At 36.9% G+C, this 21717-nt stretch overlaps 1 protein-coding gene across 1 annotated transcript; it reads left to right on the forward strand.

Annotated features, from left to right (window-relative positions):
- Positions 1 to 11767: 11767 nt before the first annotated feature.
- On the forward strand, positions 11768 to 20603 carry LOC112803886 (uncharacterized). The gene is made up of 3 exons (XM_072196071.1): positions 11768 to 13542; positions 18154 to 18365; positions 18534 to 20603. Exons 1-3 carry the CDS (start codon positions 11877 to 11879, stop codon positions 20244 to 20246), a joined length of 3591 nt encoding a protein of 1196 aa, XP_072052172.1. The 5' UTR covers positions 11768 to 11876; the 3' UTR covers positions 20247 to 20603.
- Positions 20604 to 21717: the final 1114 nt, after the last annotated feature.

The following is a 21717-nucleotide window of genomic DNA, read 5'->3' on the forward strand; positions in this document are numbered from 1 at the left end:
ATGCTGAAATCCATCTTGATTCAATGGATCTTGGAGATACCATTAAGGCTGAAAATAATGCATCCCAGAAGGATAAAGCTAAAGCCATGATTTTTCTTGAAAAATAAATATCTTACATTAAAAGATCCTGCAGATCTTTGGAAAGACCTTGAAGAAAGGTATAATCATCAGAAAATGGTGATACTTCCTCAGGCCCGATATGAATGGACGCATTTGCGTTTACAAGATTTTAAATCTATAAATGAATATAATTCTGCAATGTTTCGAATCACCTCACGAATGAAATTGTGTGGGGAAAAAATAACTGATCATGATATGTTGGAGAAAACTTTCTCAACCTTCCATGCCTCGAATGTGCTCCTGCAGCAGCAGTATCGAGAGAAAGGGTTTAAAAAATATTCTGAGTTAATTTCTTGCCTTCTTGTTGCCGAACGCAACAATGAGTTGTTATTGAAAAATTATGAAGCGCGCCCAGCTGGCGCCGCCCCATTTCCTGAAGTAAATGAGGCAAATCATTACCCCAGAAGAGGTAAATGACAAGCTTTTAATAACAAGAAAAATTATGAAAGGAAAAAGAATTATGTTCAAAAGAGAGGATCTCACCAGAAGTGGGATAAAGATAGGAATATCGGGCAGAATAAATCAACTGAGGAGAAGTGTTTCCGCTGTGGTGGAAAGGGCCATTGGTCACGTACCTGTCGTACCCCAAGGCACCTAATCGATCTTTACCAGGCATCTTTGAAAAAGAAAAAAGAACGACAAAGGAAAGGAAACAAATTTTGTTTCAAATGATGCTGAGAACTCCACCACTTATTATGATGTATCTGATTTCTTTGAGGATCCTGAAGGAAATATTGGTCATTTGATCAATGATGGAATAGTTTAATATGTGGGATTGTGAAGTATATATGTAAATAAATAATGTAAAGAACTTATTGTTAAGTTTTATTTTCTATGTATTTAAGTTTCAAATGTAATGTACATAAATAATGAAATATTAATATGAATTTTAAAATTATTAAATGTGTCAAATTTTAAAATAAAATTTCAGTATATGACATTATTTTATGTACAGTGTTCCTTAGAAAAATAATTCTGATCAAGTATTCAATTTAACTGTGCATACTACTCATTTTATTATTATTTATTTTTGAAGAGAATGGCAAGGATATGTAATGAAGATGTATGCCTTACGGATAGTGTAAGTTCGCACACTATTCTCAAAAGTGATATATATTTTACCTATCTTGTGCCAAAAGAGGAATATGTTAATACTATTATTGGCTCAGGCAATGTGATTGAAGGCTCCGGAAGAGCTATAATTTTGTTTCCTGGAGGAACAAAATTTATAATAAATAATGCACTGTTGTCTACCAAGTCTCGAAGAAACTTGTTGAGCTTTAAAGATATTCGACGAAATGGATATCATATTGAGACTATGAATGAGGGAAATCATGAGTATTTATATATCACAACTCATGATTCAAATAAAAAAGTTATATTAGAAAAATTACCCTCACTTTCATCTGGGTTGTACTATACAAAGATTAGTGCAATTGAATCACATGCCACTGTAAACCAGAAGTTTACTAGCCCAAATGAATTCATAACTTGGCACGATCGATTGGGTCATCCGGGAACAACCATGATGAGGAGAATTATTGAAAACTCTCATGGATATTCACTAGAGAACCAGAAGATTCTTAAAACTAGTGAATTTTGTTGTGCTGCATGTTCTCAAGGGAAGTTAATTTTAAGGCCATCACCAGTAAAGGTTGGATTTGAGTCCCCTGAATTCCTAGAAAGGATTTAAGGTGATATATGTGGACCTATTCATCCACCATGTGGATCTTTTAGATACTTTATGGTCCTAATAGACGCATCTTCGAGATGGTCACATGTGTGCTTATTATCTTCTCGCAACGTGGCGTTTGCGAGATTATTGGCTCAAATTATTCGATTAAAAGCACAATTTCCAGAAAATCCAATCAAAGCAATTCGTCTTGATAATGCTGGTGAATTTACTTCCCAAGCTTTTGATGCTTATTGTATGGCTAATGGAATAAGTGTTGAACATCCAGTAGCTTATGTTCACACACAAAATGGGTTAGCAGAATCACTTATTAAGCGCCTCCAATTAATTGCTAGACCCTTGCTTATGAGAACAAATCTCCCAACCTCGGTTTGGGGGCATGCTATTTTACATGCCGCAGCACTTATTCGTTTGAGGCCAACGAGTTATCATCAATTCTCTCCTATGCAATTAGCTTTTGGCCAGCAACCAAATGTTTCCCATTTAAGAATATTTGGGTGTGCGATATATGTTCCCATTGCACCACCTAATCGCACCAAAATGGGACCCCAAAGAAAATTGGGAATATATGTTGGATATGATTCTCCCTCTATAGTGAGGTATCTTGAGATACAAACTGGAGATGTATTTAAAGCCTGGTTTGCGGATTGTCATTTTGATAAATCAAAATTTTCAACATTAGGGGGAGAGAATAAGCTTCCTGAAAAGGAACTTAATTGGAATGCATCATTGTTGATGCATTTAGATCCTCAATCAGGGCAACGTGAACTAGAAGTTCAAAAGATTATACATTTGCAAAGAATAGCAAATGAATTGCCTGATGCATTTTCCGATACAAAGAGGATAACCAAATCTTACATATCAGCGAAAAATGCCTCAATTCGAATTGACATCCCAGTAGGACAAGTAGCCACTGAAGCAAATTCACGCCAGAAGCGTGGCAGGACGGAAAATACCCCTATTCGAATTGATGTCCCAGTAGGACAAATAGCCACGGAAGCAAATACACGCCAGAAGCGTGGCAGGCCTGTCGGTTCCAAAGACAAAAATCATCGAAAGAGAAAAGAGGTAAATAATATTCCTGTTGAAAAAGACATAGTAAAGACACCGGCAGTTGTCCAAAATTCTGATATAACGCCAGAAGACGTTCAGGTACCTGAAAATTGTGAAAATAATGAGATCTCGATAAATTATGTCTGTACAGGAGAGAAATGGGACCGAAATAAGACAATTGTCAATGAAATATTTGCATATAATGTGGCATTAGATATCATGTATGAAAGTAAGGATCTTGAGCCAAGATCAGTTGAAGAATGTCGACAAAGGAATGATTGGCCAAAATGAAAAGAAGCCATGAAGGCTAAATTAGACTCACTTGCAAAACGTGAAGTCTTTGGACCTGTAGTCCGTACACCAGAAGATGTAAAACCTGTTGGATATAAGTGGGTATTTGTGAGAAAATGAAATGAGAAAAATGAAGTTGTGCGCTACAAAGCCCGACTTGTGGCACAAGATTTTTCACAAAGGCCCGGTATAGATTATGAAGAAACGTATTTCCCTGTAGTAGATGCGATAACATTGCGTTATTTGGTCAGTTTATCTGCATATCATAAATTGCATATGCATTTAATGGATGTGGTAACAGCCTATTTGTACGGCTCATTAGATCGGGATATCTATATGAAAGTCCCTGAAGAACTAAAAATATCTAAACCATCCAATGAATATTCGCAAGGGTTATACTCAGTCAAATTGTAAAGATCTTTATATGGTCTAAAACAATCTGGACGAATGTGGTATAATCGTCTTACTGAGTATCTGGCCAAAAACGGATTTAAAAATGATGATATCTGCCCATGTGTTTTCATAAAGAAAACTACATCTGGGTTCATTATAATTGCTGTGTACGTTGATGATTTAAATATCATTGGGATTCCTGAAGAGATTCCAACAATTATAAAAACTCTAAAGGAAGAGTTTGAGATGAAAGATCTTGGAAAGACTAAGTTTTGTCTCGGCCTGCAGATCGAGTATATAAAAGGTGGGATCTTTATTCATCAAACTACATACACAGAAAGGATCTTGAAAAGATTTTATATGGATAAGTCACATTCATTAAGTACACCAATGATCGTAAGATCTTTGGATGTGAAAAAGGATCAATTCCGTCCTAAAGAAGAAAATGAAGATATCCTTGGTTCTGAAGTACCATATCTTAGTGCCATTGGAGCGCTAATGTATCTTGCTAATAATATGCGACCCGATATATCATTTGCTGTGAATTTACTAGCAAGATATAGTTCCTCTCCAATCAGAAGGCATTGGAGTGGAATCAAACAAATCTTTCGATATCTTCATGGGACGGTTGATATGGGATTGTTTTATCCCTATGGATCCAAGTCACAACTAGTTGGCTATGCAGATGTCGGATACTTGTCTGATCCACATAAAGGGAGATCTCAAACAGGATACCTGTTCACATATGGTGGTACAGCTATATCTTGGAGGTCCACGAAACAGACGATTGCTGCAGCATCCTCTAATCATGCTGAAATACTGGCAATTCATGAAGCTAGTCGCGAGTGTTTTTGGCTGAGGAGTCTGATTCAATATATTCTATCATCATGTGGACTGATTGATCATAAGATAGCTCCAACTATCCTGTTTGAAGATAATACAGCATGCATTGCTCAACTTAAAGGTGGATACATCAAAGGTGATAGAACAAAGCATATTTCTCCCAAATTCTTCTTCACTCATGACCTTCAAAATCAAGGGACAATTGATGTCTAACAGATCCGTTCAAGTGACAATCTGGCAGATTTATTTACAAAGTCACTCCCAAAATCCTCCTTTGAAAGATTGGTACATGAGATTGGAATGCGCCGATTTCGAGACATTAAATGATGTCGGCAAGAGGGGGAGACTGTACTCTTTTTCCCTTGGTCAGGTTTTTTTTCCATTGGGTTTTTCTTGACAAGGTTTTTAATGAGGCAGTCCTCATCACAAAGAATATTGTACTCTTTTTCCTTCACTAAGGTTTTTTCCACAGGGTTTTCCTTTAGTAAGGTTTTAACGAGGCAATAATCCTAAATGGTCATCCAAGGGGGAGTGTTGTGATATATATGAATGGATGCCCATTTAATACATTGTGACTTTCTTCACAATGTTGGGCGGCTAGCTTTTCCAATAGAGAATTTCAATTTCTCAAGAATGACTAAGCTTTATGAAGCTTTGAAAAAGAATGCATTGTACAAGTATAAATAGGAGGAGGATCTGAAGCATAGTATGCACAGCAATAATAAAACTAATAGAATAAATGACCATTTGTACCCATGAGAGATGAAAACGCTGACATTCGTACCCATGATAGCTCGAAACTAGACTTGTACCCATGAGAGATGCGGTCCGTGTGACAAAAGTGACCCGCCTTGGTTCTGAGCTTGGTTCGTGGCTTTCCGAACCTACGTGGCACTTCCACCCCCCCAAAAGCCTTTCTGACGTGGAATTGAACGTTGTTAATCAAAAGGGATAAGCTGAACTCACGAAATGAAAACCCTAGGTAGCTTCACCCCTCCCCAATACAAACCAGGATCCAGAGAATCGAAACTTGTTGGATGTCAATGAGTGTGACGTTGAATCTCAATCGAAGCTTGGTTCGTACCTCCCTCAATGTCTTTCCGCAGATTTACCCCTGCTCCAAGTGATGGCAGTGGCAGTTCTTCGTCAAGTTCGAAGAAGAAGAAGGTGAAGAAGCTGGATGGCAGATGCTTCTGTGGAAGAGAGTTTGCGTTGATGGAGTCTGGCACCGTTACGAACCCTAATCGATGGTTCATCAGATGTCCTCTATGGGCGGTAAGGGTAGATGCTGTTGGAGTCCAGGTGAGAAAGTTTTGTTTGCATTTAAGTTGACGAATCGGTGCATTTGTGTTGTTTTGGCAGACAAGAGACTGCAAATACTTTGTATGGGTTGATGAAATCGAAGAAGGATGGGAGGGCATAGCAAGATGTTTGGCCAGAAGACAGTCAGGGAGTTCTTATCCAAGGCATGATGATGGGCTCATTGTCACTGAAGTTGGGGAAAATCACCAAGCATCATCAATCCTGGCGAGAGGGATAGAGAAACTTAGGGTTGAAATTAGGGGTGAAATTAGGGGTATTAGAGTGTTGCTTGTATGGATAGCGTTGGTTGTTGCATTTTGTTTGATCTTTCTGCTGTATTTCTTTCTGAAAATGTAAAATTTGTATGGAATTAGGGTCTTTGTAAATCATGAGAGTATGAATGTGTTTCTTGTTTTTGACATAGACAGTTTGATTCTGTTGCTGCTCTGTTACTTCTATATGAGAACTGTTATTGGTACTCAGTTGGATATATATGCACATGCAAGTATATTTTCTACTTAAAGAATCAGAATTAAGCTCAATATGTGACATAGAGACCTGATGGTTGTGGGGATGAAGTATAAAACCATGAAAGCTAGCTCAAAAAGTGGACTGAGCATGATATAAACCAAAAAACATAGTTAAATAGAGTAAGAGTAGCATGTCACAGGCAGAACAACCAAAACATGAATGCTGCCTACTCCAACATAGTGTAATAAACCAACCAGTGGTTCAAAAATTAGTATATGAGTAATGGCAATTACATCAGAATAGCAAAAAAACATAAGCAACACAGTCTATGACATTGGTGTTGAGTTACTGCTCCCGCTGGAAATTCCATTTTTTGCTCCGCTTGATGCACCTCTCCTGCCTCGACCTCTTCCTTCACCCCTGCCTCTAACATGTATGCCTCTAGTTCTAGAAATACCGTCCACATCCATTGTAGGCATGAACTGCACGAACCTTGTGGTTGTCCCTGCACTAGCACCCTGCAGTGGATTTGGGGTTGTTTGAGAGTTGTGTGTGGAAGGGGTTGTGGTTGGATTCTTCGGAGATGGTGCAGAAGCTTGTGTGGTATGTGCAGAAGGGGGTGGTCGCTTGACACTTCTCCTTTTATGTTGTTTCTTGGCTGCTCCAGTGGTTGTTACAGCATGGGGTTGTGTGGCTGCTGGTTGTGGCATCGAAGGTGGAGGCTGGATTCGAAAGAACAACCAGTTTACCAATATGGCTCGTTAAACAAATGTAATTAACGAACTGAATCAAGTAACTAACTAACCTGTGAAGTCTGGGCTGCTGTTGAACCGTTTCCCACTTCAGTTGCTGCTGCTTCAGCGTCAGCAGCTTCTAATGTCTCCTCATAGTACATTTCAGCCAGCATATCTTCATCCTCATCACTTGCAGGGACTTGTGGGGCAGCACTCCCTTCACCCATTGCTTCCTTTCTCTTCTTACAGCTTCGCTTGTTATGACCAGGCTACACATGAACTTAAACAACGAATTAAACAACGAATTATAGTAAACATGAACTTAAACAACGAATTATAGTACACTGCACACACCTGGAGGCAGTATTTGCACACGTTGGTGGCAATCCTCCTCTTAGTTCTATGAGGATCACTCTTATCCTTAGGGGCATCATTTCTTTTGTCTCTTTTCATTGAAGGTCTTCCGATTGGCTTCTTGTACCTGGGTGGCAGAATTGGTAGGGTGTCGATATGCTCCCAGAACTCTTGGCTTGGAACTGGGCGCATTGAAGTCTGATATGCAGCATTATAAGCACCCATAGTTAGCCAGTTATGTGCATACTCTTCAGGTCTTCTATTCTGGTAAGCTAGAGCAGCACATGCATGTCTACAAGGTAGCCCAGTCAACTGCCACAGTCTACAACTACATGTACCTTTGCCCAAGTCCACACTGACCTTCATGGGAAGACATTGGACTTCATAAACATTTCCCGCATCATCTCCGGTTGGAAGGGGTCTCCATTTGTTGCTCTCTCTCTTTTCTCTTTCTAATCTGCTCTGTTGGGTTGGGGCTAACCTCCCACTGTACCCAATCAAGGCCTTTTTGTTTCTTGCCATGATTCGCATGACGTAGCACCTAACTTCTTCCAACATGGTTATGATAGGCTTCCCCCTCATCTTTTTTACCTTGGCATTAAACACCTCGCAGTTGTTATTGGTGTAGTTGTCCATCTTAGGATACTCGCTAAAATGTGCTCTACTCCACTGTTTTGGACTGATCTTGTCCAAGTATTCCCAAGCCCCTACGTTGATCTTTTTCAGCTTATCCATTGCAGCATTGAAGTCTTGTGTCGTAGAGGCCTTAGCACATGACCACATACACTTCTTCAGCTGCAAGTCACCCCATTTCTTGCGAAAGTTTTGCCATATATGCATGGCACAGAACCTGTGGTTGGCATTTGGGTACATTTCTTGGATTGCAGGAATTAACCCCTGCATATAACCATTCATATGACCAGCAATCAACTATCACCTTAATAATGACATTAACAATATTTCAATAACAATCCTTGTACAGTAGTTCAATTTTCATACTTCAGCGACCATAAACAGCATTCATGATAATGGCATTTGAAGCATGTAAATCTAAGCATGTAAATCTAAACCAGACTAATCAGTATTCTACACTAAGCATGTATATCTAGTTGATTAATGAAGCATGAAAAACTATACATAGCATAAGTAAAACACATGTGCAGCATTAAAACATGCATACCTTCTGCATGTCCGACATGAAGTTAATTCCGTTCGCCTGAAAGTCTCCCACATCATCCTGAAGGATATCTAAAAACCACTTCCAGCTGTCCTTGTTTTCTGATTCAACAATTGCATATGGGGTAGATGTGGTTATTCGCATCCTGCCCTATAGCTGTTAATAGCTGCCCCCCATAATACCCTCTAAGGAATGTGCCATCCAACCCTATGAATGGTCTACAACCACCTATAAATCCCTTCTTGCAAGCCTCAAAACATACATAGATCCTCAGAAAAATGGGATTTGAATCAGGCATGGGATTTGTGTGTATCCTAACTGTAGACCCAGGGTTAGTCTTAAGAATCTCATTAGCATAGTCGCGAAGAATTGCATACTGTGCAATCTCAGATCCCTCAATCCTCTCCTTCGCCTTCTTCATAGATCTATAAATCTTTCTCTCGTTGATAAGTATATCATACTCAGATCTGAAAAACTGGTCAGCCTCTCTCACACTCAAGTTTGGCTGAAGTCTTATTCTTTCTTCTAGCTCATCAATCACCCATTTACCATCTGCTGACTTGCAGTGATTGTCCCTACTGCAAGTGTGTTCGTTGACAAAGGTCTTAACCTGATAACTTGCTGGAAATGTCCTCTTGGCACAGTATATCTGCCAAGGACAATCTTCATCATAGCATATAGCCTTCGACCTTGTAGAGTCACAGCGTGCAAAGAAAATGCTTCTTCCGATGTTTATATTAAATTTCCGGACTGCTTTCCTAAATTGATTTAGAGTCTCAAATTCCATTCCAACTTCCAACCTCACCTGGCTAACAGGGGCATTGGCATTACTCTGAGGAAAGGCTGTGGTCTCATCAGAATCTTCATCACTAGGTATGCTATGCAAGTCCTCAGACTCATAGCAATGATACCCAGCGTTGTCATCAGAAAAATCTTCCTGATCAACTGGGACATAGAAGGTTGGAGGCTTGTCTGGATCAGGATTAGGTATGAATGACTGTCCTGTAGGAGGGGGCCTCTTTGTTGATCTTCTCCTGTTCTTTTTTCTCTCACCCTCAGCCTCATCTGAAGGATTAGTTTCATTGTTCTGGGGAGTCCTGTTGGAGTCAGAAGGTGGGGCTGACTCAGGGATTTCTTGTGAAAGTGGATTTGTGTAAGGATGTGGGATGTATTGGGTGAGCTGCTCTGGTGCAATATGGTCAGATACATTGGCCTGAGAGGGAATGAATTGGTCTGTATCATCAGACTGCCAAGGTTGCTGTGAAGCTTCAGATACATTGGCATCATGGGGAGGGATTGGGTCTGTCCCATGAGTTTCAGATGGTTGCTGCTCTACCTCAAGAGGTGGCTGTGAAGGTTGGGAATGAGTTGATGGTGGTTCATCCGGCTGGACAGGTGTTGGAGGAGGTTCAGAAATGTTATTCGGTTCCTGAGTTGCTACAGGAGCTGGGCTGTTCTCTTGATGGGCCTGTACCATGGGCTGTGGGCCAGCACTTTTTTGGGCCTGCTTTTCAACTTGGACATTACTAACTATCTCAGCATCATCATCATCTTCCACTACTGCTAATCTTCTTCTTGGAGTCTTCTTTGGAGTTGGTACCCTTTTAACACAGACCTTTCTTCTCCCCTTTGATGGAGTCAATTCCTTAACCTCCACTACAACAGGCTGATCCACAGGATGCTCTGTGTACAAATTAATTCTATTTCCATTCTTCATGGCTGCCTCATACATCCTAACTACATCCATATCAACCCTTAGTAGTCTCAACCCATCATGAAGCTCCTTCCCAGGTTCTAGCCAGTAAAACTCAGAAATGGACGTATAACCAATGTCCTTCAGCAAGTCAGAGATGAAAAAACCATTGAGGGTATCAACGTTTACCCTCTCTATCTCCGTCACTTCTCCACCAATGTAGCTAACCTTACCAACTGGCTCTCTCTCAAACCTTCCTCTATGATGAATTGACAAAGTTATGTGGATGGTGGCCATCCCTGGAAGTCAAATTTAAGAAACCAATAAACACACATTCTCTGTAACTGATGCTAACACAAACCCTAAAAGTACTCTCTATCAATTCTGAACGAAATACAGCAACTCATTCGGTTTCATTAGCCAGTAACGTTTGTCTAACCACTTGCAACGACATATCAAATTATTCATTGGTGGGAAACGACATACCTGTGTAATTCTTCAAAGGGAGTGACCACCTCGATGTCGAATACCAAAGGACTGGTAAAAGCCCCTCCTTGCTACTCGATTCGGCGTACTCTGGCCGTCTTCTCCTGCTTCGAATGGACCAACAGTGACGATGAACCTCTGCTAGGGCTCCACTGATTCTCGCGGGAATTGACGTTTCTTTTTCCTATCCCTTTTGATTAACAACGTTCAATTCCACGTCAGAAAGGCTTCACATGGCATTATCAAATGATACAAGTCTTGGATAAGAATCTACAACGCACTAGAACGACCTTGTTGACGATATTATCTATTGTAATCTCCGGATTATTATCTAATTTTAAATCCATATATTTATATAATGATTTTTCAACCTTCCATATTTCTATATAGAAATAGAAAGAGATAGACTAGAAACGACATCTCTTATCTCACTGACACCAAAGAGGGGGATCTAAAATGAGTGGAATTTTGATATGGGTGGAATATTAGCAATAGCAAGTGCATCTTTGATGCAGTCATCAATTCTCCCGAGAGGCTATTTGAGGGGGGGGGGTGGAAGTGCCACGTAGGTTCGGAAAGCCACGAACCAAGCTCAGAACCAAGGCGGGTCACTTTTGTCACACGGACCGCATCTCTTATGGGTACAAGTCTAGTTTCGAGCTATCATGGGTACGAATGTCAGCGTTTTCATCTCTCATGGGTACAAATGGTCATTTATTCTAAAACTAATATATTCCCTCCTTATGTTACAATTAAATACTCTTCTCCTTATATTTCTACTACAATTCTTCCTCTTCTTTTATTTTATAAGTATTTTAAATTCTATTTTCTATTACTCTTTACATATAATATTAATAGCAATATTAATCATCTTTATTATATTGAGATAGTAATAATAAACAAATACAATTTTCTCTTTCTTTATTTTTAATACTTCTTTCTATTCTTGTATATATATACACAATACAACATATAATATTATTATATATATATATATAAATATTATTGAGCTAATTATATTAATAATAGAGTCTTCTATCTATACATCTTTATTATATATATATCTTTTATTTCACAACAATAATAATATCATTGCGCAAAACATTTTATATTTTCAATCCTTCCCCCCAAATAAGAGTGGAAAGTGGAAACAATTAAACAAATAACCTCGAACAAGATTGATACTACGCTCACTCTCTCAGGTGGAAGCACTCTTCAACTCAACGCATTCCATTTTTACCACCATACTCCTCTTTGATTGCTATAATGTTGTCATTCTCACGAATCATGTTAAGGTGTGCTCTTCAAATCCCAAATCTCTCTCCTTATTGTGTTCCCCACTCCGCTCTCCGTCATTGCTTCCCTTCCACTTCATCCCTACACTCTCACTCTCAGTCCCAATTACTTGATGAAGCTGTTGATTCCTTTACTCGCATGCTCTCTATGCGTCGTACTCCTCCCATCATCCAATTTAACAAGATTTTGGGATCCCTTTCCAAGACGAAGCATTTCCACGCCGCCGTTTCCCTTTTTCAGCAATTGCAAGTCAGGGGAATCGCGCCCAGCATAGTTACTTTGAGCATCGTAATTAATTGTTGTTGCGGCATGGGTCGTATGAAGCTTGCTTTCTCTGTATTGGCCAAGATTTTCAGAATGGATTATCAACCTAATACGGTAACATTGACAACAATCCTGAAAGGTCTCTGTCTCTGTGGTAGTGTTGAAAGAGCAGTGCGCTTTCATGACAGACTGCTGGCTCATGGACTTCAGTTTAATCAAGTCACTTATGGGACCTTGATCAATGGCCTCTGTAAGTCCGGACACACATCAGCTGCTATTCAAGTGTTGAGAAAGATCCCACAGTATGGCATTGCTCCTGATGTCGTCATGTACAGCGCAATTATTGATAGCTTGTGCAAGGATACGTTTGTAAGTGATGCTTTCCATTTATACTCTGAAATGCTTGCTAAGGGAATCTCTCCCGATGTTATCACGTACAACACTCTAACTTATGGATTGTGCCTTGCGGGCCAACTTAAGGAAGCCATTGATTTACTAAATCATATGATGCTGACAAACATTACTCCAGATGTTCGTACCTATACTACTTTGATCGATGGGCTATGCAAGGAAGGAAAGATTAAAGATGCTAAGAATGTGCTGGCTATGATGATTAAAGATGGTGTGAAACCAGATGTGGTTACTTATAATTGTTTAATGGATGGGTATTGCTTGGTTAATGAGGTAAATAAGGCAAAATTTGTATTCAACACAATGGCCCAAAGTAGAGTGTCACTTGATGTTCAAAGTTACAGTATCATGATTAATGGCTTGTGCAAAAGTAAAATGGTCGATGAAGCCTTGAATCTCTTTGAAGAAATGCGTCGTAAGTACTTGGTTCCAAACACGGTAACTTACAACACTCTTATTGATGGCTTGAGCAAATCAAAGAGAATCTCTTGTGCTTTGGAGCTTCTTGTCGAGATGCATGATAGAGGTCAACCTGCTAATGTAGTCACTTACAATTCCTTGTTGGATGGGATGTTTAAAAACCAGCAACTTGACAAGGCACTTATGTTATTCATTCAAATGAAAGAGAGTGGCATTGATCCGGATATATATACATACAGCATACTTATAGATGGCCTGTGCAAAAGTGGAAGACTTCAAAATGCAAAAGAGATATTTCAAGATCTTTACATTAAAGGCTATCTTCCAAATGTGTGGACATACAACATTATGATCAATGGGCTTTGCAAAGAGGGTCTGCTCCACGAAGCATTGGCACTCTTGTCAAAAATGGAAGACAATGGTTGCTTACCGGATGCGGTGACTTATGAAATAACCATTCGTACTCTGTTTGAAAACGGTGAAAATGATAAAGCGGAGAAACTTCTTCGTGAAATGATATCTAGAGGCCTATTGCAAGGATAAAAGTAGATGAGATCCTTCTTGTTAGACATCACAAAATGTGGTTATTACCCGGTGTTAGAAGGTCCTTTTTTTAACTTGTGTTTTGTTACCTTCTACTTGATCATCTATCCGTTTCATATTGATGCGTTTATTTCTTTATATGATGGCGATTCTTTGTTCTGCTTTAGCCACACTTAAATATTTTCTGTGGCATTTTCGGTGTCTAGATGGTTGTCATGTGTCTTGTGCGGATCTATTGTTATATCCTTTTCTATTATATTTGTGCACTGATACTGATTTCATCATTCAAAGGGACTCACTTGTTAAGCTTCCCTGCAGTCTTGTTATTGTCTTTCAAATCTTTTCATTTTCCCATGCAGCAACATACTTGGTGATGTAGCCATCTAATGTATTTTGGATCAAGTTTCCAATGTTACTTCGTAAACATCTTCGCATTTTCTGTGTTCATGCAGTTGCGTGTAAGGCTATACAAATGCGATTAACTTTGACAAAACAAGATATTGATTTTCTTGTCATATAAAGTAAATGAATTTTTCTTAATCTACGGTCCAAATATCCGTGGGTAATGAAAATCAAGCTTTGATTGAACTACTGTTGATTGGCATATATGAAACAGTTTGCTTTTTAATATTTAAAGTATGTGTCCGCTTCATATGAAGCTCCATCTAACTTTTTCACATTCTGGTTATTCTATATTTATTTGGATCTGATAACTGCATCTTATCATTTATAGATAAAATGCAGAATTAGAGACAAGAACCTGATACACATGTTTATGAATTTAGTGCTTTTTCTCTCTAGTATTTCGAAGTTTCCTGTTAGATTATGAAGTCTGATTTGCTAAAACACTCTTGGACTTTCCTTGTAGTGTATGGGTTGGAATTGATGAAGTCTCAGCTCAAAGTTGCTGCTGTTCTTGCTATTAGGTTGCTCTGGATTCAGCACTCATTTTTTGGTTAGTGGCACCATCCACAATACATTTGGTTTAGTTTAGTAATCATAACTTGTAAACCGATTAGTGAAGGATACCTTGTAATTAATGATATTTAGGCACTTGTCTTTGATATAGTAAGAAGTAAAAAGTGCATTGTTTTAGTGATTTATTAGTTTACATAGGTTTTCTACTTAGTTATTGCTTCCTCTTCTTGTTGTTAGCAGACGAACCTAACGAGACTTGCCTAAACAAGTGGAAATGTAGATTTTCTTCTTTCCGGAAGTTTGTAATTGTGACTAGTAAGCATGCAATGCTTTTTATGTGTTCAACGTTTATGATATATGCTTTACCTACTATGCCGATGCTGAAGATAGTAGCAAATCATTATGGACATGCATATGTGATACCAATGATTTCCCTAAAGTGGCAGTTGGTGGCTGTAGCTCTAGTTACTTTAATCCGGCAACTGCATCTAGGGTATCTTCCTTTTTCCTTTCTGCTTCATTCTGCTAGCATGGCTTTGCATACCATAATTTGATACCCTTTGCTTAATTTTAGCTATGTAGATTTAAATAATGATTTGAAACCCTTTATTTTCAACATATTTGATTTCATGGTGACTATAACTAAATGGTGATGATCAGTATATAAAATTATAAATTCATTGTGTTTGAGGAATAGATTCTTAGTCTTTATGTATAACTATATAAGAAAGCATGCAAGTGTAGTAGGTAAATACTGAATATTACTGGGTTAGACTACACAAAATGTGGATATTATTGTTCATATTGGACTGAAAATTTGAAATGGCTTGACGTTCACAAGTTCATTTCCCTGGCTTGCACATATGTATTTGAGCGGTGTTAAGGTAGTTCGAGGCAGGTGTTGTGCAGCTGTTTGTGTAAGATCAAGCTTTGCACTTTTAGTTTTGTTCCATTTATATCTTTGTACCCTTTATTGCTGAGATTGTTAATTTATCCATCAGTGGCATTTATTTTTATACTTAAACATCACATGCTGCTGCTGCTGCTGCAATTGACATATAATTCATAGTGAAAACTCAGATGCAGTCAACTTCACGTGAAATTGATAGCTGACAGTAGTTAGATGAAAATTTAGTCAAATTAGTCAAATCATCTAACTGTTCTCATGATTGTTCAATATCAATATAGGCTTTTAATTCTAAATTATTTGGGGGTATTCACTAGGATCAATTTCACATCATCTTGAGTTTTCTGCTATTTAATTAATAAAATCCTAAGCTATGGTCTAAATAGAATAAACTGTTCTTTAATGGTTTTGCTAAAAATGTTTTTCTTTCATGTATGTTAGCCCGCAAAATACAAGTGTTACAATGGATAAACATTCGTTTCTAATTAAATATTTTTGTGAACTACCAGCCTCATTTTCCTCAATTCCATTTCTTCAGTTGTTATACAATGCTCTCTGGATGAAACTGCACCTCCTGCAATTTTAAAGACTAAAACTTTAGCCTAGACTTACCAGTTAATAAAAGCATGAACAATCAAAATCCTTTAATGCTAGAGAGGAAATTCTCTCTTGTAAATTCACCTTTTCAAACATCAAATTCTTAATTCTAAGTTTATCTTAAGATAAATTCTATGGTACCCATAATGGAGTCACTCAGATAAAAACAACTAAAATGTCTTTTTTTAAATATATTTTTTAATAATTAAAATTTAACACGTATAATCGATTAAATCGTGTTATTTTTGTTAAAATTAGACTAGACAAATTGATTTGAGCGAAAAAATAGTGAATCAAATTTTGAATTAGTCTAAATTAATATTATTTTTTATAAAAAATAATTACAATATCCTTATTATAGAAAATAATTAAAATACTCCTATTATATATATTAATTCTTCAAAAAAATAAAAAACTAAAATTTAAAATTTTTAAAATTAATATATATATAATAAAAATATTTAGTTATTTTTTATAATAAAATATTATAGTTATTTTTTATAAAAAAATAATATTAATTTAGATAAATTTAACATTTGATTCACTATTTTAGGCGTCTTTGAGCGACTCCCACCTAATAACATAAAACCAAAAAGGAGTAGGATTGTTATATGTATGTTTATAATTCTTGTAATGAGCTGGCATTATAAGACCATTCTCAATCCAGGCTGTCACTTCTAATTCTTTATGAGAAAAAATATCCTATTCAACCACAAGGCTGTGATAATGAAAGAATTGAAAAGGATAACGGAGCAGGGAAGCTAAAATAATGACACAACTCAATTTTGAGTAAAGAGAATGCCGTAGCTAAATGGATGGCTAATTATACTAAATTACTAATGCTAGTGAAAATAGGAAGTTACAAACAAATCATAAAACAAGAATTGAATTTTGTAAATAAAAGTAGTGAATTCCTACTTTGTTAATCCAGAAAATGCTCTATCTTTTCCTTTCGTATCATAGTGTATGTTTTGGTGTCATTATTTTCTTAAAAAAAAATCTTTTTTCAATAATTTTTTTTTAATTTTTTAATGTGTTTGGTAAATTTCTAATAGTAAAAATAAAAGCACTAATAAAATAAAAAAATCTTTTTTAAAAAGCTGTAATTTACATCTTCTTTTAAAAGATCTTTTTTCCTTAAAAAAAGATGTTTTTCATGTAATAAATAAACAAAAAAGTACTTTTATATTATTATACCCAAACATAATTGATAGATAAAAAGACCTTTTTACATGAGATATCCAAACATAAAATTATTTTTACTTCTCTATAAGATCTTTTAAGAAAAGATAACTTGAAAAAAAATCTTTTCTTAGAAGTTCACCCAAACAAGCCCATAATACACCAAAGAACTTACATAACAATTAGTCTAACTAAGAAATTTACATCAACAATTCATTGATAAACATGATTGATATTATATCATTCTCAATATACTAGTTGACCTTGAAGAAGCTAAATGACAAGATATTGCAAAATTATAAAACACTTTAGAAGAAATGCAAGGTCAACTAGATGAAGGCAACAAAACTAGCAATTGAGCAAGCACCACAATAATTAAATAGGATTTTGTTGTGGACAATACTAAGTTAGAGTTACTGGCAAATAAAACAGAGGAGCTAGAGGTAAGTATAAACTTCTATCTTAAAATGGTATGTTTTATTGTCAGAGAGAAACGGTGAAAACAACAGAATTATTTTAACTTGAAGCTCCAATACATTTTGCAGATAAAATTTTCACCCAAGAAATTATATTATATTTTTAAATAGTATAATTTAAAGAAAGGAGTATACTTTTAACTTTGTTTCCAAGAAGAATGTTATGTCATTTGTTACTCGAAATTTAAATTACAAAAAATAGAAGCAAATGTGGGGAATGAAAATTATAAAAGGATTCCCCATGAAATAAAATTGATGATTATTTACAAAAGAATAGAATTACAGAAGAATATAAATTCCAATCCAACATGAACAATATCAAATTCAGTATCTGCCTACTACACTTACATACATGCAAATATGTACCAAACTAAGAATCTATTGTTCCTCAAACACAAAATAAATTTATATACTTATCATCATCATTTAGTTATAGCCACCATGAAATCAATCGATCAACTACCTATCCACATCCTCAAAAACAAGACGTAATTTCTAACTACAAGAACTTTATCAAAACTCCACGTAGTTTTCATAGAAAAAGCGAAAAGAATGAACCTTGATGCGTTTGGAGTAGGTGGCAGAGGCAGAGGCAGAGGTGGAGGGAGAAGGAATGAAGTCAGAGTTGGTGGCGAGGAAGAGAAACAGGGCGAAGACAGCGAGACACATTGCACAAACAGCAATGGCGGAAGAAGACAGACTGCCGGAAATATCAAGAACCATAGCAGAATCACAAATTATGTTTAAGGGTGGAGAGGGGAAATTTGGAAAGTAAAAATCGTAGGGGTAAATGTAGAATTACAAAAAAAGAAAAAAGAGGGTTCAATTTGAAATTAATAAAATCCGTGGCCTAAATAAAATAACAAAAGTAGAAACAATTAAACAAATAAGTAAATAACCTCGAACAAGCTTGATTCTACCCTCACTCTGTTGGTGGTTGCAAGAATGTTGTCATTCTTCTCATTCTCACGAATCATGTTAAGGTGTGCTCTTCAAATCCCAAATCCCTCTCCTTATTGTGTTCCCTACTCCCCTCTCCGTCTTTGCTTCCCTTCAACTTCATCCCTACACTCTCACTCTCAGCCCCAATCACTTGATGAAGCTGTTGATTCCTTCACTCGCATGCTCTCTATGCGTCGTCCTCCATCCATCATCCAATTCACCAAGATTTTGGGATCTCTTGCCAAGACCAACCACTTCTCCACCGCCATTTCCCTTTTTCAGCAATTGCAAGCCAGAGGAATCACTCCCGACTTATTTACTTTGAGCATCATAATTAATTGTTGTTGCGGCATGGGTCGTATGACGCTTGCTTTCTCTGTATTGGCCAAGATTTTCAGAATGGATTACCAACCTAATACGGTAACATTGACAACAATCCTGAAAGGTCTCTGTCTCTGTGGTAGTGTTGAAAAAGCAGTGCGCTTTCATGACAAAGTGCTGGCTCATGGATTTCACTTTAATGAAGTCACTTATGGGACGTTGATCAATGGGCTCTGTAAAACCGGACAGACATCAGCTGCTATTCAAGTGTTGAGAAACATCCCACGTTATGGCATTGCTCTTAATGTCTTCATGTACAGCGCAATTATTGATAGCCTCTGCAAGGATACACTTGTAAGTCAGGCTTTTCATTTATTCTCTGAAATGCTTGCTAAGGGAATTTCTCCCAATGTTATCACATACAATTCTCTCATTTTTGGATTGTGTCTTGTGGGTCAATATAAGGAAGCCATTGATTTGTTAAGTGATATGGTGCTTAGAAACATTACTCCAGATGTTTGTACCTATAATACTTTGATTGATGGGCTATGCAAGGAAGGAAAGATCAAAGATGCTAAGAGTGTATTGGCTGTAATGGCAAAACATGGTGTGAAACCAGATGTGGTTACTTATAACAGCTTAATGGACGGATATTGTTTGGTTAATCAGGTAAATAAGGCAAAATATATATTCAACACTATGGCCGAGAATAAAGTGTTTCCTAATGTTCAGAGTTACAATATCATGATTAATGGCTTTTGCAAAAGTAAAATGATCGATGACGCCTTGAATCTCTTCGAAGAGATGCGTCGCAAGAACTTGGTTCCTGACACGGTAACTTACAATACTCTAGTTGATGGCTTAGGAAAATCAAGGAGAATCCTTTGTGCTTTGGAGCTTCTTGAAAAGATGCATGATCAAGGTCAACCTGCCAATATAGTCACTTACAGTTCTTTGCTGGATGCTTTGTTCAATATCAAACAACATGACAAGGCACTTATGTTATTCAATCAAATGAAAGAGTGTGGCATTGAACCAAATATGTATACATACAACATACTTATAGATGGCCTGTGCAAAAGTGGAAGACTTAAAAATGCAAAAGAGATTTTTCAAGATCTTTCCATTAAAGGCTATCGTCCAGACGTGAGGACATACACTATTATGATAAATGGGCTTTGCAAACAGGGCCTACTTCCTGAAGCATTGGCTTTCTTGTCAAAAATGGAAGACAATGGCTGCTTACCAAATGCTGTGACTTATGAAATAATCATTTGTGCTATGTTTGAAAGAGGTGAAAATGATAACGCGGAGAAACTTCTTCATGAAATGATATCTAGAGGCCTATTGCATGGATAAAAGTTGGTGAGATTCTTCTTGTTAGACATCACAAAATGTTGTTTGTATCTCTTTCTTTTTAACTTGTGTTTTGTTTTCGATCATCTTTCGATTCCATATTAATGCTTTTAGATCTTCACATGATCGTGATTCGTTATTCTGCTTTACCCACAACTAAGTGTTTTCTTTGTCGTTGCTTATTTATGACATTTTCGGTGACTAGATGGCTGTTATATGTGGCTTGTCGGATCTATCATTATTTCCTTTTTTATTTTTGTAATTATATATGTGCATTGATGTTAATTTATTTTTAAGCTGAAATGGTTGTGATTTTCATCATTCAAAGGGAATCCTTGTTAGTTGTGAAGCTTCCCTGCACTCTTATTGTCTTTCGATCTTTTCATTTCCCCCATATTTAAAGTAAACTCCCATGCAGCAGCATACTGGCTGATGTAGGTTTAGATGAAATCTCAAATGTTATTTTGCAAACATCTTGTCATTTTTCTGTGTTCCTGCAGTTATACCTGAAGCATATTGTACCAAAGCAATCAACTTGATAAAAAAGGTTACTGATTCAAACTTCAAAGCCAAAGGATTTTGATCAAACACTAGCCTCTTGCGCAATCTCCAAGCACCCCAAAGAGTAGCAAGAAACATTTGCACTGGTTAATGCTCAAGAAAGTTGGAATATTCTATCACGAATCGCATGCTCCCATATAATCATGTTAAGAAAAATAATAAACCTATAAACTTTACAATTAAAATGAGAAACTTTGGTGGTATATTCGGGCTTTTAAGTTCGAATCTCAATAAAGCTAAAATATTGTGTTAAGAAACAATTATGTGATCAAATCTGGTTTTAATGAAAATATGGTAATTTTATATGATAGGCATTGTTCAGTAGAGAGTATTTTCATTTGTTAGCTGAGCTAAACTTGTAGGTTGATGGCTTGATAACTTTCATCTTTATGCTGGCTCTACCATAAATCAATTGATTCATTTGAAACGTTCTTGGAGTTATCATGAAAAACATTGGTCCATTTATTTGTTGTTTTTCCTTTTCACAAAAAAAAATGACATTAAAAATTTTGAAAAAATGGCATTTATCATTGTCTTTTTTTTTTTTTTAAAGGTGGAAATAGAAAATAACTAGTTTACAAGGGGAAGGAGTAGCAGAAAGCCATTGGATTTTATTCAGATGCCATTAAAGATGAGGAATGATGAGGAGTTTATGTGAATCCATTGGTGGATATCAAAGATTGAAAGAGTGTTAAACATCACATGCTGCTGCTGCTGCTGCTGGAATTGACATATAATTCATAGTCGATGGCATTGCCTTAATTTGTTGTTGTTAGGTGTATTGTGTTTCTGTAGTGTCTCTGCAACGGCTTTGATTGGTTCTTGTATTTGTAATGCTTTTTCATTTATCTCGACGGCTTATTAGGCAAAATGCTCTTTTGTAGGGGTGGCAACACTACCCGAACCCGCGGGT

This window comes from Arachis hypogaea, chromosome 5 (assembly GCF_003086295.3).
Source record: "Arachis hypogaea cultivar Tifrunner chromosome 5, arahy.Tifrunner.gnm2.J5K5, whole genome shotgun sequence".
In the NCBI taxonomy this organism is placed as follows: Eukaryota; Viridiplantae; Streptophyta; class Magnoliopsida; order Fabales; family Fabaceae; genus Arachis; species Arachis hypogaea.

Bases quoted from the DNA above. Each gene is read 5' to 3' on its own strand.
- LOC112803886 (XM_072196071.1), top strand. From the start codon at position 11,877: ATGTTGTCATTCTCACGAATCATGTTAAGGTGTGCTCTTCAAATCCCA. The intron at 13,543-18,153 runs AAAAGTAGATGA...AACTCCACGTAG, and splicing joins TAGAGGCCTATTGCAAGGAT to TTTTCATAGAAAAAGCGAAA. The intron at 18,366-18,533 runs GTTTAAGGGTGG...ACCTCGAACAAG, and splicing joins ATAGCAGAATCACAAATTAT to CTTGATTCTACCCTCACTCT.